Raw genomic sequence first — 27,348 nt, forward strand, 5'->3', positions numbered from 1 at the left:
AGTGTGAAGTGATTCATTTTGGAAGGTTGAATTTGAATGCGGAATACAGGCTTAAAGACAGGATTCTTGGTAGTGTGGAGGAACAGAGGTATCTTGGGGTCCATGTCCATAGATCGCTCAAAGTTGCCACCCAAGTTGATAAGGTTGTTACGAAGGCGTATGGTGTGTTGGCTTTCATTAACAGGGGGATTGAGTTTAAGGGCCGCGAGGTTATGCTGCAGCTCTATAAGGCCCTGGTTCGACCACACTTGGAATATTGTGTTCAGTTCTGGTCGCCTCATTATAGGAAGGATGTGGAAGCTTTAGAGAGGGTGCAGAGGAGATTTACCAGGATGCTGCCTGGACTGGAGGGCATGTCCTACGAAGAAAGATTGAGGGAGCTAGGGCTTTTCTCATTGGAGCGAAGAAGGATGAGAGGTGACTTGATAGAGGGGTACAAGATGATGAGAGGCATAGATAGAGTGGATAGTCAGAGACTTTTTCCCAGGGTGGAAAGGGCTATCACCAGGGGGCATAATTTTAAGGTGATTGGAGGAAGGTTTCAGGGAGATGTCAGAGGTAGGTTCTTTACACAGAGAGTGGTGGGTGCGTGGAATGCGCTGCCAGCGGTGGTAGTAGAAGCAGATACATTAGGGGCATTTAAGCAACTCTTGGATAGGTACATGGATGATAGTAGAATGAAGGGTAGGTAGTTAGTTTGATCTTAGAGTAGGTTAAAGGTTCGGCACAACATTGTGGGCCGAAGGGCCTGTACTGTGCTTTACTGTTCTATGTTCTATGAAGGGGAGGGGGGTGGGAGAGAACAAAGGGGAAGGTGTTTGATAGGGCAGAGGGCAGGAGAGATTAAATAACAAAGCTGTCCTGGGGCAAAGGCAAATAGTGTGTTAATTCTTGTGGTGAAAGCCAAAGCATTAGTCCAGAGAGAGTATTAATAGCAGAATAATGAGCAACTCTGACTACATGAAAAGCAAGCCCATGGTTAAGAAATAAAATATTAAAAAAGGCCAGTCATGCTCTGAAGTTATTGAACTCAATGTTCAGTCTGCAAGGCTGTAGAGTGCCTAATCGAAAGATCAGGTGCTGCTCCTTGAGCTTGTGTTGATGTTCACTGGAACACTGGAGCAGGCCAAAGACAGATGTTGGCATGAGAGCAGGGGAGAGTGTTGAAATGGCAAGCAACCGGAAGCTTAGGGTTCCAGGAGCAGCACCTGATCTTTCAATTAGGCACTCTACAGCCTTGTGGACTGATCATTGAGTTCATAACTTCAGAGCATGACTGGCCTTTTTTTAATATTTTATTTTTTAACCATATGCCTGCTTTTCATGCAGTCAGAGCTGCTCATTATTCTGCTATTAACACTCTCTTTGGACTAATGCTTTGTTTTCCACCACAAGAATTAGCACACTCTTTGCCTTTGTCCCAGGACAGCTTTGTTATTTAATCTCTCCTGCCCTCAGCCCTATCAAACACCTTCCCCTTTGTTCTCTTCCCCCACCCGCCTCCCCTTCACTTGCTTAAAACCTAATTCTTTTCTAACCTTTGCCAGTTCTGATGAAAGGTCACAGACCTGAAACGTTAACTTTGCTTCTCTCTCCACAGATGCTGCCAGACCTGCTGAGTATTTCCAGCACTTTTTGTTTTTATTTCAGACTTCCAGCATCTGCATTATTTTGCTTTTATTTTTGAAGTACAGCCATGGATATATGGGCAAAATGTTAGCACTGTAGAGGATTTGACAAACAGCAAATGATTAGGTAATTGTTTTTGGTGGTGTTGGTTGGGGGAGCATTGCTGGCCAGGACATTGCGAGAACTCCTGTTCTTCAAATAGTTCCATGGGATCTTTTACTGCCGCGTGAGCAGGCAGAGACGGCCTTGGTTTAACATCTCATTCAAAAGTATTTTTGGGTGTAATGGGAAGCTGAGGCTCCTGGGTCATCTGTTGATCCTCAGGGCTATGGTAAGTCAGATGTGATATGGGCCAACAGAAAGGACGGCATCACTTTCTGGTTACTTGGCAGCTGCAGGCACAGCCCGTGCATCACTCATGGTTTATAAATGTCCCATTGTTACATTGCTTGGTATCAGGGATGTCAGGCTGTGCCACTTCTGGGGATGCACCAATCCACTACTAGAAGTGAGAGTGCGGTATGGTTTATAGCTGCAGTGGCCCTATGGCAGCTCATTCAGGGTTAAATATTTCATACTAAATGACTTGTGCTCTGTCCAGAGTTACTGACATTTCATATATTAATTTGTTTTGGACAACAGTAAGGTTTGAGTGATCTTTGCTTTTTGTGTTGAGCACTCGTCAATCATCATAGTTCTGCCTTCCCTCAGACAATCTATATTACATGAACTTGTAGATGAGATATGGGAGGGGACCAAGGATAGATCCTTTGGGGACTCCAGAGGTAACAGTGCAGGAGTGGGAAGAGAAGCCATTGCAGATGATTCTCTCCATGACTGGATAGATAGAAATGGAACCAGAGAACGGCATCCCACCCCACTGGACTAAACTGGAGAGGCATTTTTGGACGATGGTATGGCTAACTGTGTCAAAGGCATTGATGCATCAAGAAGGGTGAGAATGTAACTCAGGTAATGACAGATGTGAATGAATACTGTCACTATCAATGTGAGATCAGTAGCTTCAATATAACCATACCTTAAACCATCCCTCCATTACAAAATGGACAAAGAGAGTCAGAAAGAATAAAGCAAGCAAAATGTTTGAATTTACTTCTTTTTACTATTACAGTAATAAAGCTGTTCCTGGTGTTTGAGTCGTTTTATTACTGTAATATTAATAATTGTTCCAGCATCAAAGTGGATGAGTTGAAAACTTGGCAGACCCGGGGAGAATCATTTCCTTGGATCGGCTGGCAGTCTAGAGGTTAATAGCGGTCACTTCATGTTTCAACAAAAAGTTCAATTTTTTTGCTTCTATTAAGATCAATCTTTTTTCCTCTTCCAGTCCGCAAGACATAACCATGTGTCTGCAATCCAAAAACCAGCCCTGGTACATCAGGAAACGGGAACAAATAATTTCCTGCTAACTACTCATGCTAGTCTAATGCTGTACTGCTGCTTGTGAATAAAACAAACTGAACAAAATCGTCAGTTGCTTTCTTTGATTTTACTGAGACAGTGAAGTGAAAGGCCAAAGGTTTTTGTTTGGGCTACCAAAAGATGAACAAAGTAGGAACTTGCCTGGTTTTGAATCAGAAAGTTGTTTTTCGGGGAATACTTGCTTGATATTGACAAATGAAAACCAAGCAGAAAGTCCTGGTTTAATTGCTAAGTGTAAAAACAATTCTTGTTCCGGTACTTTTTTATTGGAAAATCAGGTAAACTCTACTCCCGTGCAGTTTTAGATTAGGCAACAGGCAACTTTAAACTTGAGGTAGTAGTTAGGCAAAGTCGAAGCTGAGTTTTATAAGTCTGTTGACTGTAAGAGGAAGATTGAGGGAGGTGAGGTGTTCAACAGGTTTAAAGACCTGGGAATGAATGAATAAGAGTAGAGACGGTGTGAGGAGTTGGTTTCAATATCATAGAACCATAGAACCAAAGAAAAATATGGCACAGAAAGAGGCCATTCAGCCTGTTGTGTCTGTGCTGGCCAAAAAAAAAAGTAGCTGTCTAATCTAATCCCATCTTCCAGCATCTGGTCCCTAGCCTCGCAGGTTACAGCACTTCAGGTGCATATCTAGGTACCTTTTAAAAGAATTGAGGGATTCTGTCTCCACCACCGTTCCTGGCAGTGAATTCCAGACACCCACCATCCTGTGGGTGAAAAAGTTTTTCCTCATGTCCCTTCTAATCCTTCTACCAACCACCTTAAATCTGTGCCCCCGGTAACTGACCTCTCCGCCAAGGGAAACAGGTCCTTCCTGTCTACTCTATCGAAGTCCCTCATAATTTTGTACACCTCAATTAAGTCACTCCTCAGCCTCCCCTGTTCTAAGGAAAACAACCCTAGCCTATCCAATCTTTCTTCATAGCTGCAACTTTCAAGCCCAGGCAGCATGAGGATTCTGGGAGGAGGAACAGCCAGTAGGATCATGTATTTGCAATTTAGGAGCAACAAAAGAGAAAACAATTGGACTTGATACTAAGTTCATATTTATCCTTTGCCTGTAAACTAAGAAATAGCATAGCTTGAGGAAAACATGATTTGTAGAGCTGAGGGAATTCCAACTAAACTGAATTGGGCTTACGCAAAACATGCAGTGACTGAATTTGAGTAAATAACCAATGTGTCAGTCAGGTTTTGTTCTTTCCTCTTCCACACAATCCATATGCTGTGCTGCACAGACCACTGAGAGTTTAGTAACTTTTAATATAAAGCTGCAGTTACATAATAATTTTGATTTTTGGGTAAAGCGCTGTTAGGAATGAAGCAGGCTGCTGGCCCCACAATTCTCAGACAATATGAGAAACTAGGTATAAACAGATTTGCAGGGAACCAATGACACAACAAATCTATGGATCTGCCTCCTGTTGCAGTAAGGAAGATGCGGGGAGCTTGTTCTGTTTCTCTGCAGTCTCAAGGAATCAGATCTTCCCAGCACTTTCATGGAGACCAAATGCAAATTGGGACAGCATTGCAAGCAGGACAGGATCCTTAACATGTCTTTACTTTGCAACCAGTTCACTGTTATTTTCCCTTCCTTGAAGAGATCCAAGTACAAATTGTACATTAAAAGACTGGCAGTTATATTGCCATATTATGTTTCTTCTCACATATAATGAAACGTGGTGATTGTTATTATCTGGTTCGCTATTAATCACATGGCAACATGCCATAAACAGCAATGTGGATGAATAAATAGTTAATCTGTTTTTGGTTCAGAAAAGAATGTTGACCAGGATACCCAGAATAAGTCCCTACCGATTTTTGAATAGTTCTATTGAAGGTTTTTAAAAAATATATCTCAACAGGCAGATGGGGACTTATCTGAACGATGGCATCTCTGATATTTGACTCAAAAGAGTTCCACCTACTGAAAAACAAATAATTGGTACCTAAAATGACATAATATTAATACATTTGGAGAAAAGATAAAATGTGGCTACTTTCAATATTCTATATCATTACTGACCATTTGATTGCTAACACTTCTGCAGAATTTCAAGGTCCGTGAGCCAACCATTTTTTTGGAAATGTTTCCACTCACACACTGATGCTGAAATAATTCTAAAGATTACAGAAATAAAGATTCTCCGTAATATCAATTCTACAGAATTAGAAAACAATTTTAACTCGGATGTTATTTTTAATTGATACTCCCTATTCTGGAGTGGTTTTTTCTTTGACATAGAGGAATCTCACTTACACTCAAATCATTTTTGCTTCATAAATAACTTTGTGCGAATGTGTTTTAAGAGGAATTTCACCCAATCACAACTCACCAATTTCTTTGCAAAAATTAGCTGCAGTTTTTTTTTTACTAATTAAGACTTAAAAGTGTGAACATTGGCATACCTGTGCTCTAAATGCAACTATGCCAACTACTGACTTAAGTTATAAGCAAATAGTAAATGCTACCACTCAACAGGTTATCTAGTAGGTAGCCCAGCAGCAAGACAAGGATTAAATATCAATATTAAGCATAATTTTATCAGTTGGTTAATGAATAAATGGGTAGTATTTCGTAGCAGAGACCTTTTGCTTCTGCGTGGATACCTGTTATTTGGCATATGTGCTAGTTTAGGTAAATCCCATATTAGCTGTCCTACAATTAGCTGCCTGTGTGGAGGTTGCAAGTTCTCCCTGTGACCGCGTGGGTTTTCGCCGGATGCTCCGGTTTCCTCCCACAGCCAAAGACTTGCAGGTGATAGGTAAATTGGCTGTTGTAAATTGCCCCTAGTGTCGGTAGGTGGTAGGGAATATGGGATTACTGTAGGGTTAGTATAAATGGGTGGTTGATGGTCGGCATAGACTCGGTGGGCCGAAGGGCCTGTTTCAGTGCTGTATCTCTAAAACTAAACTAAAACTAAAAAAGGAGTAGGCCATTCGGCCCTTTGAGCCTGCTCCGCCATTCATTATGATCATGGCTGATCATCCAACTCAGTAACCTGTTTCTTCTTTCACCCCATATCCTTTGATCCCTTTAAACCCAAGAGCTATATCTAACTCCTTCTTGAAAACATACAATGTTTTGGCCTCAACTGCTTTCTGTGGTAGTGAAGTCCACAGGCTCACCACTCTCTGAGTGAAGAAATTTCTCCTCATCTCAGTCCTGAAAGGGTTACCCCGTATCCTTAGACTATGACCCTTGGTTCTGGACGTCCCCACCATCGGGAACATCCTTCCTGCATTTACCCTGTCAAGTCCTGTTAGAATTTTATAAGTTTCTATGAGATCCCCCCTCACTCTTCTGAACTCCAGCAAATATAATCCTAACCGACTCAATTTCTCCTCATACGTGAGTCCCACCATCCCAGGAATCAGTCTGGTAAACCTTCGCTGCACTCCCTCTATAGTAAGAACATCCTTCCTCAGATAAGGAGACCAAAACTGCACACAATATTCCAGGTGTGGCCTCACCAAGGCCCTGTATAATTGCAGCAAGACATCCCTGCTCCTGTACTCAAATCCTCTCGCTATGAAGGCCAACATATCATTTGCCTTTTTTACCGCCTGTTGCACCTGCATGCTTACCTTCAGTGCCTGGTGTACGAGAACACCCAGGTCTTGCTGCATATTCCCCTCTCTCAGTTTATAGCCATTCAGATAATTACCTGCCTTCCTGATTTTGCTACCAAAGTGGATAACCTCACATTTATCCATATTATACTGCATCTGCCATGCATTAGCCCACTCACTCAACTTGTCCAAATCACCCTGAAGCCTCTCTGCATCCTCCTCACGACTCACCCTCCCACCCAGTTTTGTGACATCTGCAAATTTGGAGCTATTACATTTAGTTCCCTCATCTAAGTCATTAATATATATTCTGAATAGCTGGGGTCCTAGCACTGATCCCTGCGGTACCGAACTAGTCACTGCCTGCCATTCAGGAAAAGACCCATTTATACCTACTCTTTGTTTGCTGTCCGCCAACCAATTTTCTATCCATCGCAATACACTACTCACAATCCCATGCGCTTTAATTTTACATGCTAATCTCTTATGTGGGACTTTGTCAAAAGCCTTCTGAAAGTCCAAATAAACCACATCCACTGGCTCCCCCTCATCAACTCTACTGGTTAAATCCTCGAAGAATTCTAGTAGATTTGTCAAGCATGATTTCCCTTTCGTAAATCCATGCTGACTCTGTCTGATTCTACCACTGTTCTCCAAGTGCTCTGCTATAAAATCTTTGATAATGGACTCTCGAATTTTCCCCACTACTGGCGTCAGGCTGACTGATCTATAATTCCCTGTTTTCTCTCTACCTCCCTTTTTAAATAGTGGGGTTACATTAGCTACCGTCCAATCTGTAGGAACTGTTTCAGAGTCTATAGAATCTTGGAAGAAGACCACCAATGCATCCACTATTTCTAGGGCCACTTCCTTAAGTACTCTGGGATGCATACCATCAGGCCCTGGGGATTTATCAGCCTTCTATCCCATCAATTTCCCCAACACCATTTCTCTACGAATACTGATTTCTTTCAGTTTCACTCTCTCACTAAGAATTGTGTTCCCCAACATTTCTGGTATGATATTTGTGTCCTCCTTTGTGAAGACAGAACCAAAGTATGCAATTAGTTGGTCAGCCATTTCTTTATTCCCCATAATAAATTCCCCTGTTTCTGACTGTGAGGGACCTACATTTGTCTTCACCAATCTTTTTCTCTTCACATACCTATCGAAACTTTTACAGTAAGTTTTTAATGTTCCCCACAAGCTGGCTCTCGCACTCTATTTTCCCCGTCTTAATCAATCCTTTGGTCCTTCTTTGCTGAATTCTAAACTGCTCCCAATCCTCAGGTCTGTTGTTTTGCCTGAAAAATTTATATGCCTCTTCCTTGGATCTAATGCTATCTCTAATTTCCATTGTAAGCCATGGTTTGGCAACCTTTCCCATTTTACTTTTGCGCCAGAAAGGGATAAACAATTGTTGCAGTTCATCCATGCGCTCTTTAAATGTTTGCCATTGTCTATCCACCGTCATCCCTTTAAGTAATGTTTCCCAATCCGCCATGGTCAACTCGCGCCTCATATCTTTGTAGTTTCCTTTACTAAGATTCAGGAACCTTGTCTCAGAATCAACTACTTCACTCTCCATCTTGATGAAGAATTCTATCATATTATGGTCGCTCATCCCCAAGGGGTCTCACACCACTAGATTGTCAATTATTCCTCTCTCATTACACAATACCCAGTCTAAGATGGCCTGTTCTCTAATTGGTTCCTCAACGTATTGGTCCAGAAAACCATCTCGTATACAGTCCAAGAATTCCTGCTCTAGGGTATTGTGACTAATTTGATCTGCCCAATCCATATGCAGATTGAAGTCACCCATAATTACAGATGTTCCTTTATCGCATGCATCTCTAATTTCCTGTTTCATACCATTCCCACCATCACCACTAGAGTTTGGGGGTCTATATACAATCCTCTCCAGAGGTGTGGTCAGTGACGAGAGATTAAGTACTGTCGGCTTCAGCGTCCAGGACATGGGGTATGGCCAGGGGTGTGGGGAGCGGTACTGTTCAGTGACTACTGCTAGTAACTTGCTTACGTGTGCACTTGTATATTCATGTTAAGCAAGGATAGAATTGGCTTTGCTATATGAAAACAATCACTTTTAAAATGTGTCAAAAAGGCAACGACTTCAGATGGAACTGTATCCCATAATGGGTCAGTGCCTCCAGTGGAGTAAATACATCTGGCTTTCTGTTGTCATGTGCAGTTATATGTAGTTTTTTTCAAGCAAAAATGGTTAATAGATGCCATAGTCAACAAGAGATGGCCGGAATGCAATTGATATAAGATAGCATCCTTGCTGAGAGATTAAAGTACCTGATGTACTGGTACTTGATATAGCATGATTGCATACAAGTAAAACTCCCACTATTTTTCTCCAATGTGCCTCAGTGCTAACCTCAAAAGACTTCCTCTACTGCATCAGTGGAATATTTACATTTCTTTCTCTGGCTATCCTGTGGCCTGTCTTAAAATTGTCAACTTGCTTTTTAAACCTCAATCGCGTTGTCAAAATTTATGTTTGACCCTGCATGATAAGCACTGCTGAGCTATTCAACTTTGTTGTGGGGGGAGAGGTGTCAAAGACTGGCCACATCAGATGTTCACAGGTCAACTTACAGCAGGGTACATTGGATAGCATTCTCAAGAGCCAATCTCTCTCTTCTGATCAGCCTAATTTCACTCCCCTAGCCACATCTAACCCCACCCTCAACCACCAATAGCATTACCATCGCTGAATCCCCCACTATCAACATCCTAGGGGTTACCATTGACCAGAAACTGAACTGGATTAGCCATATAAATACCGTGGCTACAACAGCAGGTCAGAGGCTTGGAATCCTGCAGCAAGTAACTCACCTCCTGACTCCCCAAAACCATCTACAAGGCACGAGTCAGGAGTGTGATGGAATATTCTCCACTTGCCTGGATGGGTGCAGCATCAACAACACTCAAGAAGTGTGACATCATCCAGGACAAAGCAACCCACTTGATTGGCACCCCATCTACAAACATTCACTCCCTCCACCACCGACGCACAGTGGCAGCAGTGTGTACCATTTACAAGATGCACTGCAGCAACGCACCAAGGCTCCTTAGACAGCACCTTCCAAACCCGCGAGCTCTGCCAATTAGAAGGACAAGGGCAGCAAATGCATGGGAACACCACCACCTGCAAGTTTTCCTCCAAGTCACACACCATCCTGACTTGGAACTATATCACTGTTCCTTCACTGTCACTGGGTCAAAATCCTGGAACTCCCTTCCTAACAACACTGCGGGTCTACCTACTCCACATGGACTGCAGTGGTTCAAGAAGGCAGCTCACCACCACCTTCTCAAGGGCAATTAGGGATGGGCAATGAATGCTGGCCTGGCCAGCGATGCTCACATCCCATGAATGAATAAAAAAAACCCACTCCAGTTTGAGGCCAACTAACTTAACAGACTATGGGTCAAACATAGGGTTTTCCGGGTGTCCATGGCTCAATACCTCAGCACGCACTGAAGCTCTTTGCTTATTGAGAATTAGCAACAGTTCTGCAACTCTTTGTTATTCTCCTTCAGGCTGATGTGCATTGCTACTGGTCAAAAGAATGGAACATGGAACAAGGACATGCAGGAATGCAGTCGGAAGAAGATAATGAATCATCTTGTTTTCACTCATCATCTTTACTGTTTGCTCTAGTCAGAAACATCTTCTCACCTCAGGAACTAAGCTATGCACTTCTCATTCCGTCACTATGCAGAAATTTGGATGCACAGTGCATGTCTGGACACTGAAGGCAAAACATGCCTTGATATGGTGATCTCAATAACTGGATAGCCTACTGGCACTTACTGTTTAGGCATACACACAAAGACCACATAGGGGAGGCACAGAAAGGGGACGAGCTCTCATGAATCTAGAATCCAGCCGAACAGAAGTCAGTGTCTTAAGAAGGGGCAAAATGAGAAGAAAATATATAATTTCTCTCCAAGGATCTGTACTTCATCCACAAAAAGACATCAGAAGCCATGAACCAGACATCAGCATCTGACAGTGCAGAAATACGCCACCCAGCTCATCCTGTCAGCTTCTGCTCTTTGGTAGACCTAGCCAATTAATTCCACTCATCTGATCTTTCCCCCTAGCCCTGTAGAACTGTTTCTTCTTTATCCAATTCTCTTCTGAATGTTACAATTGAATCTGCTTCCATCACCCTTTCAGGCAGTGCATTCCAGATTACAACGACTCACACTGTATCCTCACACCTTTGGTTCTTATGCAAATCACCTTAAATCTGTGTCCTCTGATTATTGACCCTATTACCACTGAAAACTGTTTATCCTTGTTTACTCTATCAAATCGTTCATGATTTTAAACAACTCTATCAAATCTCCTCTAAGGAAAACAACCCCAACTTCTCCACATAAAGTCGCTCAACTCTTATACCCTTCTAATAATCTCTCCAAGGCCTTAATAGCCTTCCTAAACTATGGTGCCCAGAATTATACACAATACTCTAGTTGAGTCCTAGCCAACATTTTTTAAATGTCTAGCAACTTCCTTGCTATTGTACTCAATTAACAAAGCCAAGGATTTCATGTGCTTTTTAAAGTTTTCACAACTTGTTCAAAGATTTGTGTACATACACCCCCATGTCTCTGTTCCTGCACCCCACTTAATATTTAATTCATAGTGCCTCTCCTCTTTCTTCCAAAATGTATTATTTCACACTTCCCTGCATTAAATTCCATCTGCCACGTGTCTGCACATTTTACCAGTCTATGTCCTTCTGACCATTTAACTTCACCTGAGTTTTGTACCATCTGCAAGCTTTGAAACTATGCTCTATGTACCCAAGTTCAGGTCATTAATATAGATTAAAAAGTGCAGTGGTCCTATTACTTATGTTACGTTACTAAACCCTGGGAAACAACAATCTATACTTCCCTCCAGTGTGAAAAACCGCTCCCCATTGATCTTTGCCTTCAGTCAATGTTGTATTTATGCTGCTATGTCCTTTACTTTTGTTAGCAAGCCTATTATGTGGTACTTTACAAAACACCGACTGAAAGTCTATATAAACACACAAACTGCACTACCTTCATCAACTGTTACTTCAAAGAACTCAACTGAGTTCATCAAATACAGTTTAACAAATCTATGCTTTCATATATTGTCCCATACTTTCCCAAAGGTAAATCAATCATGTCCCTAAAAATTTCTCCACCTTCGACATTGGGCCGGCTGTCTGAGGTTGCCAGGTTCATCCCTCAGATCTTTTTAAAAACAGGTATAACATTTGCAATCCTCCAGAACCACTCCAGATTGTGGCCAGAGAATATACAATTTCCACCCTTACTTCCTTCTGTGACTTAGGATGGATCTTGTCTGGACTGGGTGACTTTTCTACTGGAGTACTCCAAAGTTAAGTATCTACTCTTTACTGTTATCCTATCAATTATCATTACTGCTACATTAGCAGTATCCTTCTCCGTAGTGGAGACGGAGGTAATGTACCTATTTAATACCTCAGCCATGGCCTCTGCCTTCATACGATCATCTTTTTGGGCCCTAATTGAGACGTTTGGGTTCCCTTTTATGTTAGCCACTAATCTATCGTCTTTCTCTTTGCCTCTCCCTTTTAAAATCTCTGTACCGAAAATACTTAGCTTGGCTCTCTACGGTATTAACTCTACAGTTGTCATTAGCGCCCCTCCCCCCTTTGACAATCACACTTTAATCTCTATCTTTAGTCATTCAGGAAGCTCTAGCTTTGGATGCCCTTCTCTCTTGTGGTTAACCTGTCCACTCTGTACCCAAATCATCTCTTTCAAGACCTTTATTCAATTACTAGTTTGCCTACCAATTTATGATTCTAACCCACTTGGCCAGATCCCATTTCATTTCACAGAAGTTAGTCATCCTCCAGTTAACTCCTCTTGTGCTTGATTGTGCTTTTGCACATCTATTCTAAACCTATTAACTGTTCCCCAAATGCTCACCCAATGAAGCATGCTCCACTTCATTTCTCACAACTAGATCCAGCATTGCTTCCTTCCTCATTAGACTGGACTGCACCAAGTACTCCTACATGTTTCAGGAATTCCTTCCTCTTTGTCCTTTACATCACTATCTCAGGGCAATATTAAGATAATGTAAGTCCATCATTAGCAATAATTTTTGCACCTTGCTCCTCCATCTCACTGGATAGCATTTAACCTGGTTGATTCCCATTTTTAAAATACACTCTCCTTTTTGCTTCTCCCAGTACTCTGTGCAGTGTTTCCCCTCAAACATTTCATATTAACCACTCCCCACCCAGTACTAATTAACCTTCCTTCAAGGATATTGGTCCCCATACTGTTGAGGTGCAACTGGTCCACCTTGAATAGAACCCTAATGCCTCATGGCACCTACTTTTCCATGGAGTGCAATATGATTTGGCAAGGGTGAGAAATGGCATAAACGTTATTAAAATGAACTGCCTGTTCAATTGAACTAGGCCGGCTACATCCTTTGCCAAGATGAAATGGATGTGTTTTCCTTATCGTATGTTTAATATGAAAATGTTTATTTTACATTGTATAGATGTGTGTGAAAGGTTACAACATGGCTTTATCTGCTTTGCAATTGGAGGTATATAAATTGTTTAATTGCCATAATAGATTAACCAGAAAGTCACTGGATACAATTTAATGAAAACTGTGAAAGTACATTTAAGAAAGGCTTGAATCAGCACCTGAGTCATGAGAATCTTCTGTAATTTTTTTTTTGATTTATGAGGTCTCGATTGGAGGTCCTATTTGAAGCTGGAAAAGATTAGGATGGAAGAGAACAAATACTGAATACTCCATGGCAGAAACAAGATGGCTTTCAAAACTTTCATCCAAAAAATATTGTCAAAGGGTAATTAACTCAATTCTTCATCTAGGTTTATCTCTTAAAGCATTTATCAAGTATGTGTTTCTCACTAATTGTAAATAAATTTGCTTTGGTTTGTATTCCTGGTCTGCGTGTAACGGTCACTGAACAAACTTCGTCGCATAGCATGAGCAGTTATGTCCAGTAAGCAGATACTGCAAAGAAGAATCTTCCTTTAACATACCTACTCATTGACAAGGTGCAACTTCTGAATCATAGATATTAAAGCTTGGTTAAAGACACGAATGCTAAATAATGGGACATACACACCTGTAGTCAATAACATGCAGGTTTCATCAATTGAATTATCTTTATTCAGTATTACATTTGCAGAGCTTTATATTTAACCATATTATTCAATTAACTGAAGAACCTGAAATTTTACATAATTCAATACTAACAGAAACCACCTGCATGGAGCCATATAACAAAATAAAATCTGGTGGGAAAGCTTTGAGAAACCATAATCCAGGACAAAAATAACAGGCACTTGGACAAATGAGGGTGAACCAAGGAAAGCCAGCATAGATTTCAAGGTCAAACAGTGCTCAACTAATTTGATTGTTACTTCATGAAAAAACTAAGGAGTTAAATGAGGGTAATGTGGTGCATAAGGGATTCCTAAAAGGAATTTGTTAAAGTGCCACGCAATAGACTTGTCAGCAAAGTTAAAGCCCATAGAACAAAAGGGACAGGAGCAGCATGGTTATGAAATTGGCTGAGTGACAGGAAACAGTAGTTGTGAAATTGTTCGTTTCCAGACTGGAGGAAGGGGTTCCCCAGGATTGGTATTAGGACCACTGTTTTTATTGATCTATATTAATGGCCTAGACTTGGATGTGCAGGGCAATTTCAAAATTTACAGATGACAAAACCTGAAAGCACTGTGAACTGCAAGGATAGTGACAGACCTTAAGAGGATGGGCAGGCTGGTGGAATGGGTGGACACATGGCACAATGTAATGCAAGGAAGTGCGAAGTGACACATTTTGGTAGAAAAGATATATAAAATAAAGGAGACAATTCTAACAGGGGTGAAGTGCCAGAGGGACCTGGGGGTATATGTGCACAAATCATTGAATGTGGCAGGACAGGTTGAGAAAGCAGCTAAGACATATGGAATCCTGGGCTTTATAGATACAGGCAGAGTACAAAAGTAAAGAGGTTACAGTGAACCTTTCTAGGAAACAGTGGTTCGGCCTCAACTGGAGTCGTGTCCAAGTGAGGGCATCGCACTTCAGGAAGAATGTGAAGGCATTAGAGAGGGTGCAGAAAAAATGTACAGGAATGGTTCCAGGGATGAGGGACTTCAGTTATGCGGATAGAGCAGAGAAGCTGCAGATATTATCCTTAGAGAATGTTGCGAGGAGACTGGATAGATTTTTTCAAAATCATGAGTTGTCTGGACAGAGTAGGGAGAAACTGTTCCTATTGGTAGAAGAACCAAAGATGACGGACTTGATTTTAAATAGCCCTCGACGCGAGATCTGTGGCCGGGGGTGCCTGAAGATGGCTCCAGATGAGGCCCACCATGGATCTAGAGGCCAGCAGGGCCCAGCCCAATCCTCCCGATGGTGTTGAGGCACTGTGGCCCCTGCCCCCCTCCCTTGCTGCTCAGTGATGGGACAATTATATTCAAATTAAGTAAAAAGTTAATCTATTCACATATGCTTAACTCTGATCCAGAGGGCCCGCCGCCATCTTCGGTGCAGCGGCTGGCACTCCTGTGCCTTTGGATCTCTATCCAGGGAAACGAGGCACCCCACTGGTGGGGAGGAGGTAAATTTATCAGTGCAGTGGGGGTGGGGTCAAATAAACATCATGGGTGTAGGGGATGGTGGGAAGGGTTGTACTTTAAACTTTGTGCAGTGTTGAAAGGTCAGATGTTAAAGGTTCTGGGGGTGGAAGAGGTGCAAAAAGAAAAAATTGATTTTATTGAATGTCTTAAATATTTAAATAAGCCAGCAAGGCTGACTGCCCTTTAAAAATGGCATCAGCACCTGAGGCCATTGCTGGGAATGGACAGCTTGCCCCCTTCATGTGATTAGGTGGGTTGCCATTTTTTGAGCTCTTGGCAGCAGACTCATAGAACCCAGCCCAACATGACAAAAACTTTATTTTAAACAGTGAGTGGTTAAGATCTGGAATGCGCTGCCTGATAGAGGTAGATGCAGTCTTGTCCATCATACTTTCAAAAGGTTATGGATAATTATGTGGAGAAATCATTTACAGGGCTATGGGGAGAAGGCAGGGGAGTAGGACTAGCTAAGTTGCTCTTGCAGAGAACCAGCATGGACCACAGGCTGAAAGGCCCCCTCCTGTCTGTAACCATTTAATGGAAAAAAAAACAGCATGAGATTGATAACAGATTGCAAGTCAAACGCAATTAAAAATGGAAAGCCAAATGTTTGTTCTTTTTCATTAGTGATCCTCTATTGGCTAATAGAGTTCAAAAGAAAAATATGTTCTAAATTTCTATTGTTCTTAAAATATTCATCCATACCACAAAACTGTGATTCACCTAAAAAACATTTGCAGATAATGCAAGAGATCTTTACAGCTCCAGATTGCTCAGGAGCAAATTCTACAATTGGCTTCAGTACTCCTGAAGGTTGAAGTGAGGGCAGATTGATGCAAGGGGAAAAAAGTCTGTAAAATTTTCGGCTTCTGATCACTATTGATTACCACTGTATACAAGATTACTTGTTTACGTGAAAGAGAAAGGGAGCGCAAATCAGCCCGAGTTCTTCACCCACAATTGCAGTATGGTGATTGCTTCCAGAAAATGTGGACACTGACTGACCTTGGCTGCAATATCCCCATGGTTAAAATGTTTTCTGGACACTTAGCATCAATAATGGATAAAGACAGGCCCCTTGATCAAGATATGGGGGCAGCTGACCAGCGTGGAACTGTTTCCCAGCATTGCATGAAAACTTTGAGGGGATAAAATGGTACAAGAGATTTCAAGAGATCTTTTGACTAGGAACTAATTGTCTTCTACGATGCAATGTACTATTTTTACAATTGTAGACAATAGCAATGTCTACAATTTCATGTACTGGCAAGAATTGTATTTTCCAGGGTATGGGTGTTTATATTTATCATTTGATTAAATTAGCATTTGAGGCAAGTATTTGTAGCTCACCTAAACAACTATAAAATACAATATACAGTAGTAATTTTAAAAAAATATACCTTTAAAACGAAGTGCAAGAGAGCATGTCACTTCCAGAACCATTCTATTCAGAAATTAAATCAGGTAATGTCAAAGATAGAAAAGATGCATTTAGAGGCTGATTGCCCAGGTCGTGGGAAGAAACAGAATCAGTGCAGATCAAATACAAGCATCATGCAGCAGGAAGGTAAAGAAGGGATGCTTGAGTCATGGAGTGGAGACAGAAAACCACGTGAGTAAACAAATAGGAAGTAGATATGGTAAAATAAGAGCACAAATAGTTTTCCCACCCATTAGCTTTGTTGACCATTTACATGTGCAGTAAACGGATACTGGGAGGATGAGAATGGTTAACAGCTTCCCATGAGAAAGCCATGTTACGAACGGTTAAAGGCTGTATTTGCTCAATTAATATAACGGGGACAGCATTATTACACATTAACAATGCATTTTACTAACTTGTTGGAAAGCTCATTAAGACATTTTTAGAAGTTATAAAACACTCACTAGTTGCAAAGGGCAGACCAGATCAAAGTGCTTACCTCCATTGGGTAATGTCAAATTTGCATGGAATTTGCATGGGGCGGCACAGTGGTTAGCACCGCAGCCTCACAGCTCCAGCGACCCGGGTTCAATTCTGGGTACTGCCTGTGTGGAGTTTGCAAGTTCTCCCTGTGTCTGCGTGGGTTTCCTCCGGGTGCTCCGGTTTCCTCCCACATGCCAAAGACTTGCTGGTTGATAGGTTAATTGGCCATTATAAATTGCCCCTAGTATAGGTAGGTGGTAGGGAAATATAGGGACAGGTGGGGATGTGGTAGGAATATGGAATTAGTGTAGGATTAGTATAAATGGGTGGTTGATGGTCGGTATAGACTCGGTGGGCCGAAGGGCCTGTTTCAGTGCTGTATCTCTAAACTAAATACGAGAGGCATTTTGGAAGTCTAGGTGTAGTCACTGAATTTTCCGATACTGATTTTACTTAACTTTCTAGGCAATGGTATTTTGGATTGTGCAATGGTCCAAAAAGGGAACGCAGCATAGTTCTGAGATCTACAGACCAATTAGCCAGAATATGGGCGGCACAGTGGTTAACACCGCAGCCTCACAGCTCCAGGGACCCGGGTTCGATTCTGGGTACTGCCTGTGCGGAGTTTGCAAGTTCTCCCCGTGTCTGCGTGGGATTTCGCCGGGTGCTCCAGTTTCCTCCCACATCCAAAGACTTGCAGGTGATAGGTAAATTGGCCATTGTAAATTGCCCCTAGTGTAGGGAGGTGATAGGGAATATGGGATTACTGTAGGGTTAGTATAAATGGGTGGTTGTTGGTCGGCACAGACTCGGTGGGCCGAAGGGCCTGTTTCAGTGCTGTATCTCTAAATAAAAAAAATAAAATTCCAAATAATTTTAGATCAACCCTGTCTGGCCTACACTATGCAACTGGCTCAATAGCTAAAATGGCTCAGGAAACCAGTTATACAACTGATTTGGTAACTAAAATGGCTAATAAATGTGACTCTTCAGCTTTGCCCACAACCCTAGAAAATGCAAGTCACCCTGAAATGAGGTGCTGCAGTCTTCACAATCTACTGGAACTCAAAGAAGGTACCTTAATTGGTTAGCAGAGGCAATCTTGTCCCTTGAACTTACTCTCCCTTGGAGACTTGTCAAATTTTCACAAGGCTTAAAGAACACCAAGGTTCAGAAATGGTTAAAAAAAAACTAATCCACTGGCTCAAACAATGGCTTAATAATGAAAAATCTGGTGGAGGAAGGAGTGTGACAGATCTAGTTCTGTAGTACTTTGTTACCAACTATTATTAGAAAAGGCAATTCTTTGTAATATAAAACTTAGGGTACTCGTATGACCAGATGCAAGTCAGTGAGGCAACATTTGCAATATAATCCCATCAAAAGAACAATGTGAAGAGAATGACCAGGATTGTAGGCTTGTAAATTAAGAAGCCACAGAACTATTTTCAACAAGCTAAAGGAGACCCATTGCATGCATGTTTTAGACAGAGATGTGTAAGGATATATTGATTTACCTGGAGCAGAGGATAAGCCTGAAGAACCTTACCTCAAATAGCCACAGGCAAGACTGGCCTAGAAGTTCTGTCTTCATGCAGAGCAATTGCTTAAAGTCTGCTTTGACATTATCCATTCTAAACAGCCGTTTGACTGAACAGCACTTCTGATATACTGAACCAATTTGCTTTGGGTTACCTATATTCAGGTGAAACCTATTAGCCCAATTATCACAGGATTTATTTTAAACACACTGTCAGGGCATGATGCTACACAAATGTACAGGGTTGATTTGAGAGGGAGTTATTCCAAGCAACACTAGAGACTGCCAATGCTCACTTAGCAAGTTTTGTAGGTCCTTGGCCAGACTGGAGGAGAGTACTTCTTTGTTTAGATTTTCAAATCTTTCTGGGGTCAGGGCAGGGAGACCACAACTGGACAATCACAAAGCTGCATTGACAGCAGTCGATAGAGTCGTGTAGCCCACTATCCTCTTCGCCCTAGAGGAAACATTATAGCAGATAGCAAGTTATCAGTCTGAAAAATGAGGTTAACAAACAGTTCCATGAAAAACATTTATGTTCTTTTGCAGTATGTAGTGAAAGGATCACTTATGCATCTTTGGTGGATTTACAGCAGGAAGAATTTCCCTGGCAAGTCCTAATTATATACCAGGGTAGTTTTTCTGGCAGAGCATGTACGATAACTGGGTTCAAACTGCTGCACACATTGTAGATGCCCATGCAAACAGTACAGGAATCTTCGTACTGGGAACACCAGAGCCTAAATGCTTATCCTGCAGAAGCTATTTCAGAAAATGTAATCATTCAGGAAGGATATCAAGGGGACACATTTAACTTTGGCAATGATATTGCTTTAATATTAAATCACAAGTTTCATTTAGGTCAGAATATTTTTACTAATCTACATGCCAAGCAAAGAACAAAGATATATTGTTAAGGTGATGAGGACATGCACCTGGCTGGGGATTAACATGGAAGTTACTTCAGGCCATCTTCAATTATGTTTGTGACTGTGGGGAATTGCATTGTGTGAAGTTTATAGCCAACAAATGTGAAAGCATCTGTCTTACTGTACCTGATACATGTTCTGTGGTGGAAAACTAGTGTAGGAGACAGTGGGGAAGCTTATGGTTTGTTCCAATTTTAAAAAAGCTTGCATTTACATTGTACTTTACATCTCAGTACTTCACAAACAACTGAGTGCAGCGATACTACATATGCTTTTGCCTGGAATCAAATACTGCCAAGACACACACAGTCGACTTCCTTCAATATCCTCCATCACTACAAAATCTCATGTCCAATAGTAACTTGCATACAAGCACCTTTCATGTCCGATGTGTTCCAAACTTCACAGTCATTTAATTACTTTTAATATGTAGCCACTGTATACGCTGTAGCCACTTTGTACATATGAAGGTCACATAAATGAGAGATAAACAACTAGTTAGATCTATTTCAGTGGTGAGTGACACATTTTGGTCAGGACACCACTGCTCTTTAAATAGTACCAGGGTGTCTCACTCACATCCAGCAGAGACTTCTCATCCAATGAACTGGGGGTTTCCTCTGGTTCTGGAACCTCTCCCAAAAATGTGTTATTTGTGACAATGAACAGATTCCTATAAACAAAGAGGATCAATCCAAAGCTTCCAAAAATATTATAAAATATAAAAGCTTATATTAGCAAGTGCTTCATTTTATCAATATTTTGGCAACTATTTGTAAATGGTCACTAGTCTTTTTAAGTTAAAATATCTTGCTATTGTGAAACTATCTGAAACATGCATAACTGCAGTGCATCAAATCAAATTATTTGGACAATACTTTGAGTGTTTTCTTTCATTCTAGCTTCCTGAAAATAAATTGTGATTATTTATAGAGGGTCAGCAACTCAGGTAGTGAGAGAGTTATACTTGCCTATTGAGCCCTAGTTTTTCTGGACAAAGAATGAGCATACAGACAGGGATCTATCCACTCTTGCAAACAAATTCCAAACCCACTAGGTTAAGGAAGGTTTTCACATTTTCCTCACCATTTCTACAAATCCTGAGCTCAAATCTATTTTCAAACTTCTGTTGCTGGTAGCAGCCATGATTAAAACAAGGTTAGCTCATATGACCAGTAAACCCAAACTTTTCCAAGTATGATTATTATTTTAGACCCAGGAATACAAAGAAAGCACAGGCTAAAGCCTTTTAAATTGAGACTTTGAGTTAAATGAGTGTAGAAATGATGGGGTGATATTGCCTTCAAATAGCTTTTTTGCCAATTGCCTTGCCTCCAACCACTTTGCTGGCTTTCACAGGTACTGACAGGCTTCCATTACTTTACCCAATGGCTACTTTTCAAGACTAGACAATTGGCAGGTTGTGGGGGACGTGTGGCTGAGCCCAGCTTGCACAAATCACAAATGCACCACAGGTAATTCAAGGACAGAAACCATGTCTGATTTGATGTCCTTCTTAGGATTAGTTAGAGCATTCCTGCTGCTTTTAATGATGCACTGCTTTTATTGTCAAAATTAACAGTACTGGGATAGCAGTGATGATCATTTCTGCCAGCTTTCCTATTTAAATTAAAATTCTGAGGAAGGACACAATCTTCACATGAACACCAAGGGATGCAAGGCTCTAGTATTTAGATTTGACCCATAGTCAGAAGATTGAATTCCAGCTTCAACCAATACTGGAGCTCATTACCCTCAGCTATTGCCAGGTCCTGGCCGCACCTTAGTTTATTTTACACATCAATTCTGTAACTTTCTCCAAGTAAATTCACACTCTATTAACAGAAACCAGTATTTGTAGTTTACTTCTAGTCTTTTCTTAAGTTAATAGATTCTCCACACTGGGAATCCATGAAACACTTCTAAATGTTAATGGCAATATATCAGAATGCTATGGCTGACTCAACAATTGATGAAATATGATGTGCTTTCAAGCAGATTAATACAAACCGGAGATCCTAGGTGCAATCCTCAGTCTGCACGCAAGTTAGCCCAGGATTTCGAATTCTGATTACCCACGACTCAGTGCCAGAAGACCAGAATTAGGCTCATCTGTGATGCAGATAGCACTCCTCCCACTCCCAAACAAAATCAAATAATCCAGGCACTCACCATCCAGACACATGATAGGATGTTCACTTGGATGAGATACCAGAGGGCTGTCAGCACCCATGGAAATTATATCTCAGCATGAATACATTATACCTTGAGGAGAGGGGAGAAAATGGAGTGCCCCATTTAACTTTCTGGTTGGAACAGTCCACTAAGAACTACTAATGAATTACCTTTGACAGTACCTACAAAGTGGAAATTTTTTTGATGAAAATTTCTGAAATACAAAGATCATTGGCATTTGTAAGAGACAGGTTAACGTTCTGGATATAGATCCTTCAACAGAATCAGTACTTCATGCATTATTGTATGTCAGATTTCTAGTTTTGATATGTATATATAATTCTACATAATCTATATGAAATTTTTCAAATTTTGTTCCAAGTTTGTTTTGCAGCTTTTCCCATTTCATGTCAGGATGCAGAGACAAACATGTTTAATCAAGTCAAGTTTTTATTAAGAATTCCCTACAATCACAATTAAAAAAGGGGCTTCAAAACACACTGAACTCAAGCAATCATTTATTAAGCCCTGCATTCACAATAAACTCGCAGAAAACAGACAAACGTACACTCTTGTTCGAGATGGACACAGCTCACCCAAGTAATCTCTGGCAGGCAGCAATGCCACAATACACACAAAATATTGTTCCTTCATAACTCCACCTCATATCACTTATCCACACTTACATATCAGTAATACAAAAATACATCACCAACCATTCGGCACACACAAGTTAACAGGAAGGGAAGGGGAAAGGAAGGTACAAAAGAAAAATATTCAGGGGTTGAAACTAAAATCAAAATATAGATGGTCCAACTTGTAGCCTATTTTAAGGTCACTGACTGGATAACATTATAAATTGCAGATTGATTTATAAAGTGTAAAGCATTACCAATTCCTTATGGACACTTTATAATTTAGAGTTTTTTTAATACTACATATCAACTATGAAATCAGAATTTGCAAATAGTCTAATTCCTACCTTTAACAACTTAAACCCAAATAAGAAAATTTAACTCAATTTTTATGATTTGTGCAGCCCAGATGTTCCTTGGTTTCAACACCTGGAGATATTCATTTCATTGAACACATCCAACATTTTCCAATTACTCAAGTTTCAAGCAAGTATCACCACTCTAGAGTCTTTTTTCATCAGTCACGGACGTCCTTTGTGAATGCAAGAAAAAAAACCATTCGTACTGTATCCCACTTCTCCTCTGCATTCTCTCACCATGCCAAGGGATTGAGAGCCACATCTTGCCATGTTTAAAAATGCAATAATGCACCACCAAGTCTCTGCACGCGCTCTCCTTCCTCGCTCATACTAGCCCTCTCATTCGTCGGCAACACCATAGCATCAATCCCACACCAGGCTTCAAATCAAGTCATCACAGCTCTGTGCCACATCATCTTGTTTCACAGCGCTGATTAACGAATCCGTGAAAAGAACAGTAGAGGACAAAAATGGAACACCCACCGTGGTCCCTTCGAATAGAACCTGCAACTCCATGTAGCTTGAAGCAATGCAGCGAGATGGTTTAGAGAAAGCATTTTCTATACAGTATGTAGGTGCTCATGCTTGGAGATTCAGACCACTCCCCTTAAAAAGACATTACAATTTTTGAAAAATCTAAACAATACACCATTAAATATGTTCCAGCCGCCTTAAAGATTTTGCACACTATATTCATATAAAAAGTTTCTTGTATCACAATATAGCTCTCACTGTCTCCATTGTCTAACTGCAGCTATCTGTACTGTGATATCATGAACACTCTTCTGTATGCTTCCTTCAGCTAGCAGTACTAGTGAAATTATACTCAATGAGGGACTAGTTCTAATTTTAAGGTGGACAGAATGTGGACGAAACTGCATGACCTAGTGCACATGGATTCATTGCTAGGCACTGTTGAGACTAATCAACATTATCCAGTGCAAAGTCAATGTCAACTGGAATGCCAACAGCTCACTAAATTAACACTAAAGAATAATTCAAAATATTTTTTAATAGGGTCTTTTCAGGTTTTCCACACTGCTTTTATATAGCATAAGCTGCTTGATGTCCAATGCAGAATTTTCCAATGTTATTTGCTAATATACAAGGCAGCCAAGAAATGTTTGAAAGAATGTTATGTAGATTTGACAGTAAAATGTTTTACAATCCTATGTGTTGGCCTGCATAGTCCATTCAAGTCTTTAGAAAAGCTTGCAACCCATTTTAAGTATTTCATAGGTGGGATTTAGACATCTGACCTAAGCAAATACTTTAAATTGAGATTTTAAAAATCATACTAGTCTTTAACCATAACTATTAGTGCTCCTTTGCAAATGTTTTTCTAAAATTAACATGCTAGTATTTTATAATTAGGTGTTAATTTAGTTGGCAACATACTAACCAAGTCAGACCACAAAGAGATATTACAGTTTTAAGCACAGTAATACCATCTTTAAATGGAATGCTCCTTCTAATCACGTTGGGAATAAGATGAAGGTACACTGCCAATGGTAATTTCATTACTACAAGGATAGAAATAGCACTGGAAAAGATGTGGAAGGCAATAACCAGGTTCTCCAAACTGGAGGGGGGGAAAAAAAAATCAGTGGAATCTGAAAACAAGGTATGATTAATGATAGAAATATTTGCAAGCTTTTTGTTGGTCAATTCTTTCTCTTCTGAATTACATTATGTACTAAACAAGGTAAATTCCCCCACCCCTTTTATTGTGCCAGAAATTTGCAGTTTAGAAATAATTCTGGTTTACAAGTAATATCTTAATTGTGGGTGTAGGCTTCATTATAAGTATGCAATCATCAGACAAAAAGGTCCACAATGCATACGTTAAAAACACGGACAGTAAACAGATGCAAAATTCTGATATGAGTGGGTTACTTAACTCTTCCTAACAGATTCTGTGGAATGTCTTTTGCACCAACTCCCTCCTTCACTGCACCATATGGTTAAATGAGCTGGTTTGGAATAATGACTTTAGACCAGAGTGGGAAATAAGCACAAGTGCCAACACAGCCCAAATCATCACCACCAGTCAAAAGTAATGACAATGGACACAATATTAAGCTGATCAATTTCAGAACAATTGTACTCAGTGTGGCTGCTGTCATATGAATCATAGTTGTTAACGATATGGGATTTATGAGGGATCAGTGAGGCTGTTTGGTCTACTTACTGAAAACGACACTACATCAGACTTTATTTGGATTATTTTTGAATAGCTGACTATTTTTTCGATCTAGTTAGATTTGCTTTCAGATAAATACAATATATAGCCTGGTTAGAACACAAGATATTGTCTTCCAGAAACTTGACTTGGATAGAAAAGAGCACAGAAAATTTAGTTTCCTTGGTAGAAAGGCAACATTGCTATGAAATATGCTGTTTACTACATGAAGAAAAAAAAAAAAGAAACGTTCCTGTGCACTTTGAATGTACAGCATTTGGAGTTAAGTTGCACCTGACTCGAGAACATGGCAGCAATTTATAATTGAAACCATAGCTTCAAAACCTGCAGCAAGAATGAAAAAGCTGAAGTTACCCATGTTGTCAACTCTTAACTTGGACAAGTGACTTATTTTACTAACAAACCCATAACATAACTTGGGACGTGGGGAGGTCAGGAAGAAGGAACAACTTTGTGTGCGAACAGATTATAAAGCATATTAGTTTAAAGATTTAAACTTATGACAAGACCTGCATACTGCAGTATGAGTCAGGGAGAAGCACTTTTCAAATGCAAGTTCCACTCCTCATTGCAGTAGCTTTCAAAATTCACCTATCACTGTCTTAATGACATCACAAAAGACAACCACTTAAAAAATTTCAATTATGTAGCAACAAAAAATGTCTGTGTGAAAAAACTATTTTATACTTACCATTATTGTAATTCTAAACTCCTCTGCACATTTGCTAAACACCTAAAACTTATTTTACATTCCCCACCCTGATGATTTGGATTCCATGCTAGATCCAAAACCAGAGCCAAACCCAGGACCACCTGAGTTCGATGCTGATCCCCACCCTAATGCACCAGAATTTGAGCTGTATGAATTATTATTCGTTCCAAATGGCTGATTTTGCTCCCTTGGTACATTTCCCTGATTTTGTTGTGGGTTTGCCCCTCCTGCACCCGACTGGTTCTGTTGACTAGCTAGCATTCCCATCATTCCCCAACTGCTCTGCAGGGCTGCTTGGGCAGCAGCCATCATAGCTGGGTTGATGCTAAAAGCCCCAAAATTCATTCCACCTCCACTCATATTACTGTTTGGACTGCCACCTAATCCCCCTCCACCACCTCTGTTGTTTCCAAACCCACCCTGATTGCCAAAGCCTCCCTGGTTGATACTGTATCGTCCTCTATCTATCTGTTGCCTAGCATTCAGGTGCTTAGGTTCTGCATTGGAAATGTGCACGCTGACCCCCTTAATGATCAGATCTTCACCACACAGAGACTGGGCAACCTGTGAAAGAAAGCAAATCAAAATGAAATTGTGAGCAATACAGCAATTTACCAAATAGTAAGCACTAACCCAACAGGACTACATTGAATACTCGGATATAGTATGCCTCGAAGTCAAGGAATCAGTTCCAATTTAATTAGTGCGGACATGCTGGAATAGGGAAGGCAAGTTATTCTATTGTGCTGTCTAGTCACAAAGATTGAACCAAAACATGGAAGAAAAATCAAAGAGCACTTAAGCCAACATGGAATAAGCTTGATCAAAATCACTCTTACCATGCTGCCGCCGCCACTATTATTGTCTTAGTTTTACACAGCTCAAAATTCTCTCTCCAACAAGACATTTTCCTCAAACAGGCAAAACACAACAAAGCTTTACTAAATCCTAATGAGCAAGACATATGTCTGAACACTTCACACACTAGTTATTGAAATCCTAGTGAAAGGCAAACATTGCTGTGATATTTTCCAGATTGTTCGTCGAGTCATGTTAATTATCCAGTACTTGACACCAACTCAGAACATGGCTGAGGTCTGAAAACATCTTCAGAATTTTGCTTCTGGGACTTCACAAAGCTGGAAAGCTACAATATGCCCAGTTGCAAGGCCACCAGGACATGGCTTTAATGATGAGCATTAATTAAAATATTTCTGACTGACTTAAGGCAATGAGTAGATCAATAATAAAAGCAGTCTTTGACCAAAACTGGAATTAGCAGATTAACAAGGGACAGCTTCAGGTGTACCAGAAGATATGTTCAGCAACCTTGAAGATTTTATTCCCAATTTCAATCTAACAAACCCCACTGATTGGAGAGTGATTTGAAGGGACAAGCAGGCTCAGTTCACTTGAATGACCTGCCAACACACACACAGTTCATGCTCGCACAAGAGATGGTTTTAGAGGACACCCGATAATTCTAAAACATGCCCAGCAAGGTGTCATTGCCTTTGGGA

At 40.6% G+C, this 27,348-nt stretch overlaps 2 protein-coding genes across 7 annotated transcripts in view; one reads left to right on the plus strand and one right to left on the minus strand.

Annotated features, from left to right (window-relative positions):
• LOC137352250 (mannan-binding lectin serine protease 1-like) overlaps positions 1-13,549 on the plus strand; it is a 27,925-nt gene extending 14,376 nt beyond the window's left edge. Inside the window, exon 4 of one of the 2 annotated variants that reach the window (XM_068017511.1) lies at positions 13,434-13,549. In XM_068017511.1, coding sequence (XP_067873612.1) covers positions 13,434-13,495 — 62 coding nt within the window. In that variant the 3' untranslated portion in view covers positions 13,496-13,549. Of the gene's footprint in view, positions 1-2,977; positions 3,109-13,433 lie in introns of those variants that run through there. The other variant, XM_068017510.1, reaches the window with a different exon arrangement.
• Positions 13,321-27,348, minus strand: part of tardbpa (TAR DNA binding protein a) — a 23,777-nt gene continuing 9,749 nt past the window's right edge. Inside the window, exons 5-8 of one of the 5 annotated variants that reach the window (XR_010969654.1) lie at positions 26,248-26,392; positions 20,324-20,417; positions 19,112-19,272; positions 13,321-13,459 (exon numbers count right to left, since the gene is read on the minus strand). Coding sequence is in view for 3 of the 5 variants with exons in the window: in XM_068017507.1 (XP_067873608.1) it covers positions 25,862-26,392 (531 nt within the window). In the remaining 2 variants the exon portion in view is untranslated. Of the gene's footprint in view, positions 13,460-18,995; positions 19,273-20,323; positions 20,418-22,351; positions 26,393-27,348 lie in introns of those variants that run through there. The other 4 variants (XR_010969655.1, XM_068017508.1, XM_068017509.1 and 1 more) reach the window with 4 other exon arrangements.

This window comes from Heterodontus francisci, chromosome 37 (genome assembly GCF_036365525.1).
Source record: "Heterodontus francisci isolate sHetFra1 chromosome 37, sHetFra1.hap1, whole genome shotgun sequence".
NCBI lineage: Eukaryota > Metazoa > Chordata > Chondrichthyes > Heterodontiformes > Heterodontidae > Heterodontus > Heterodontus francisci.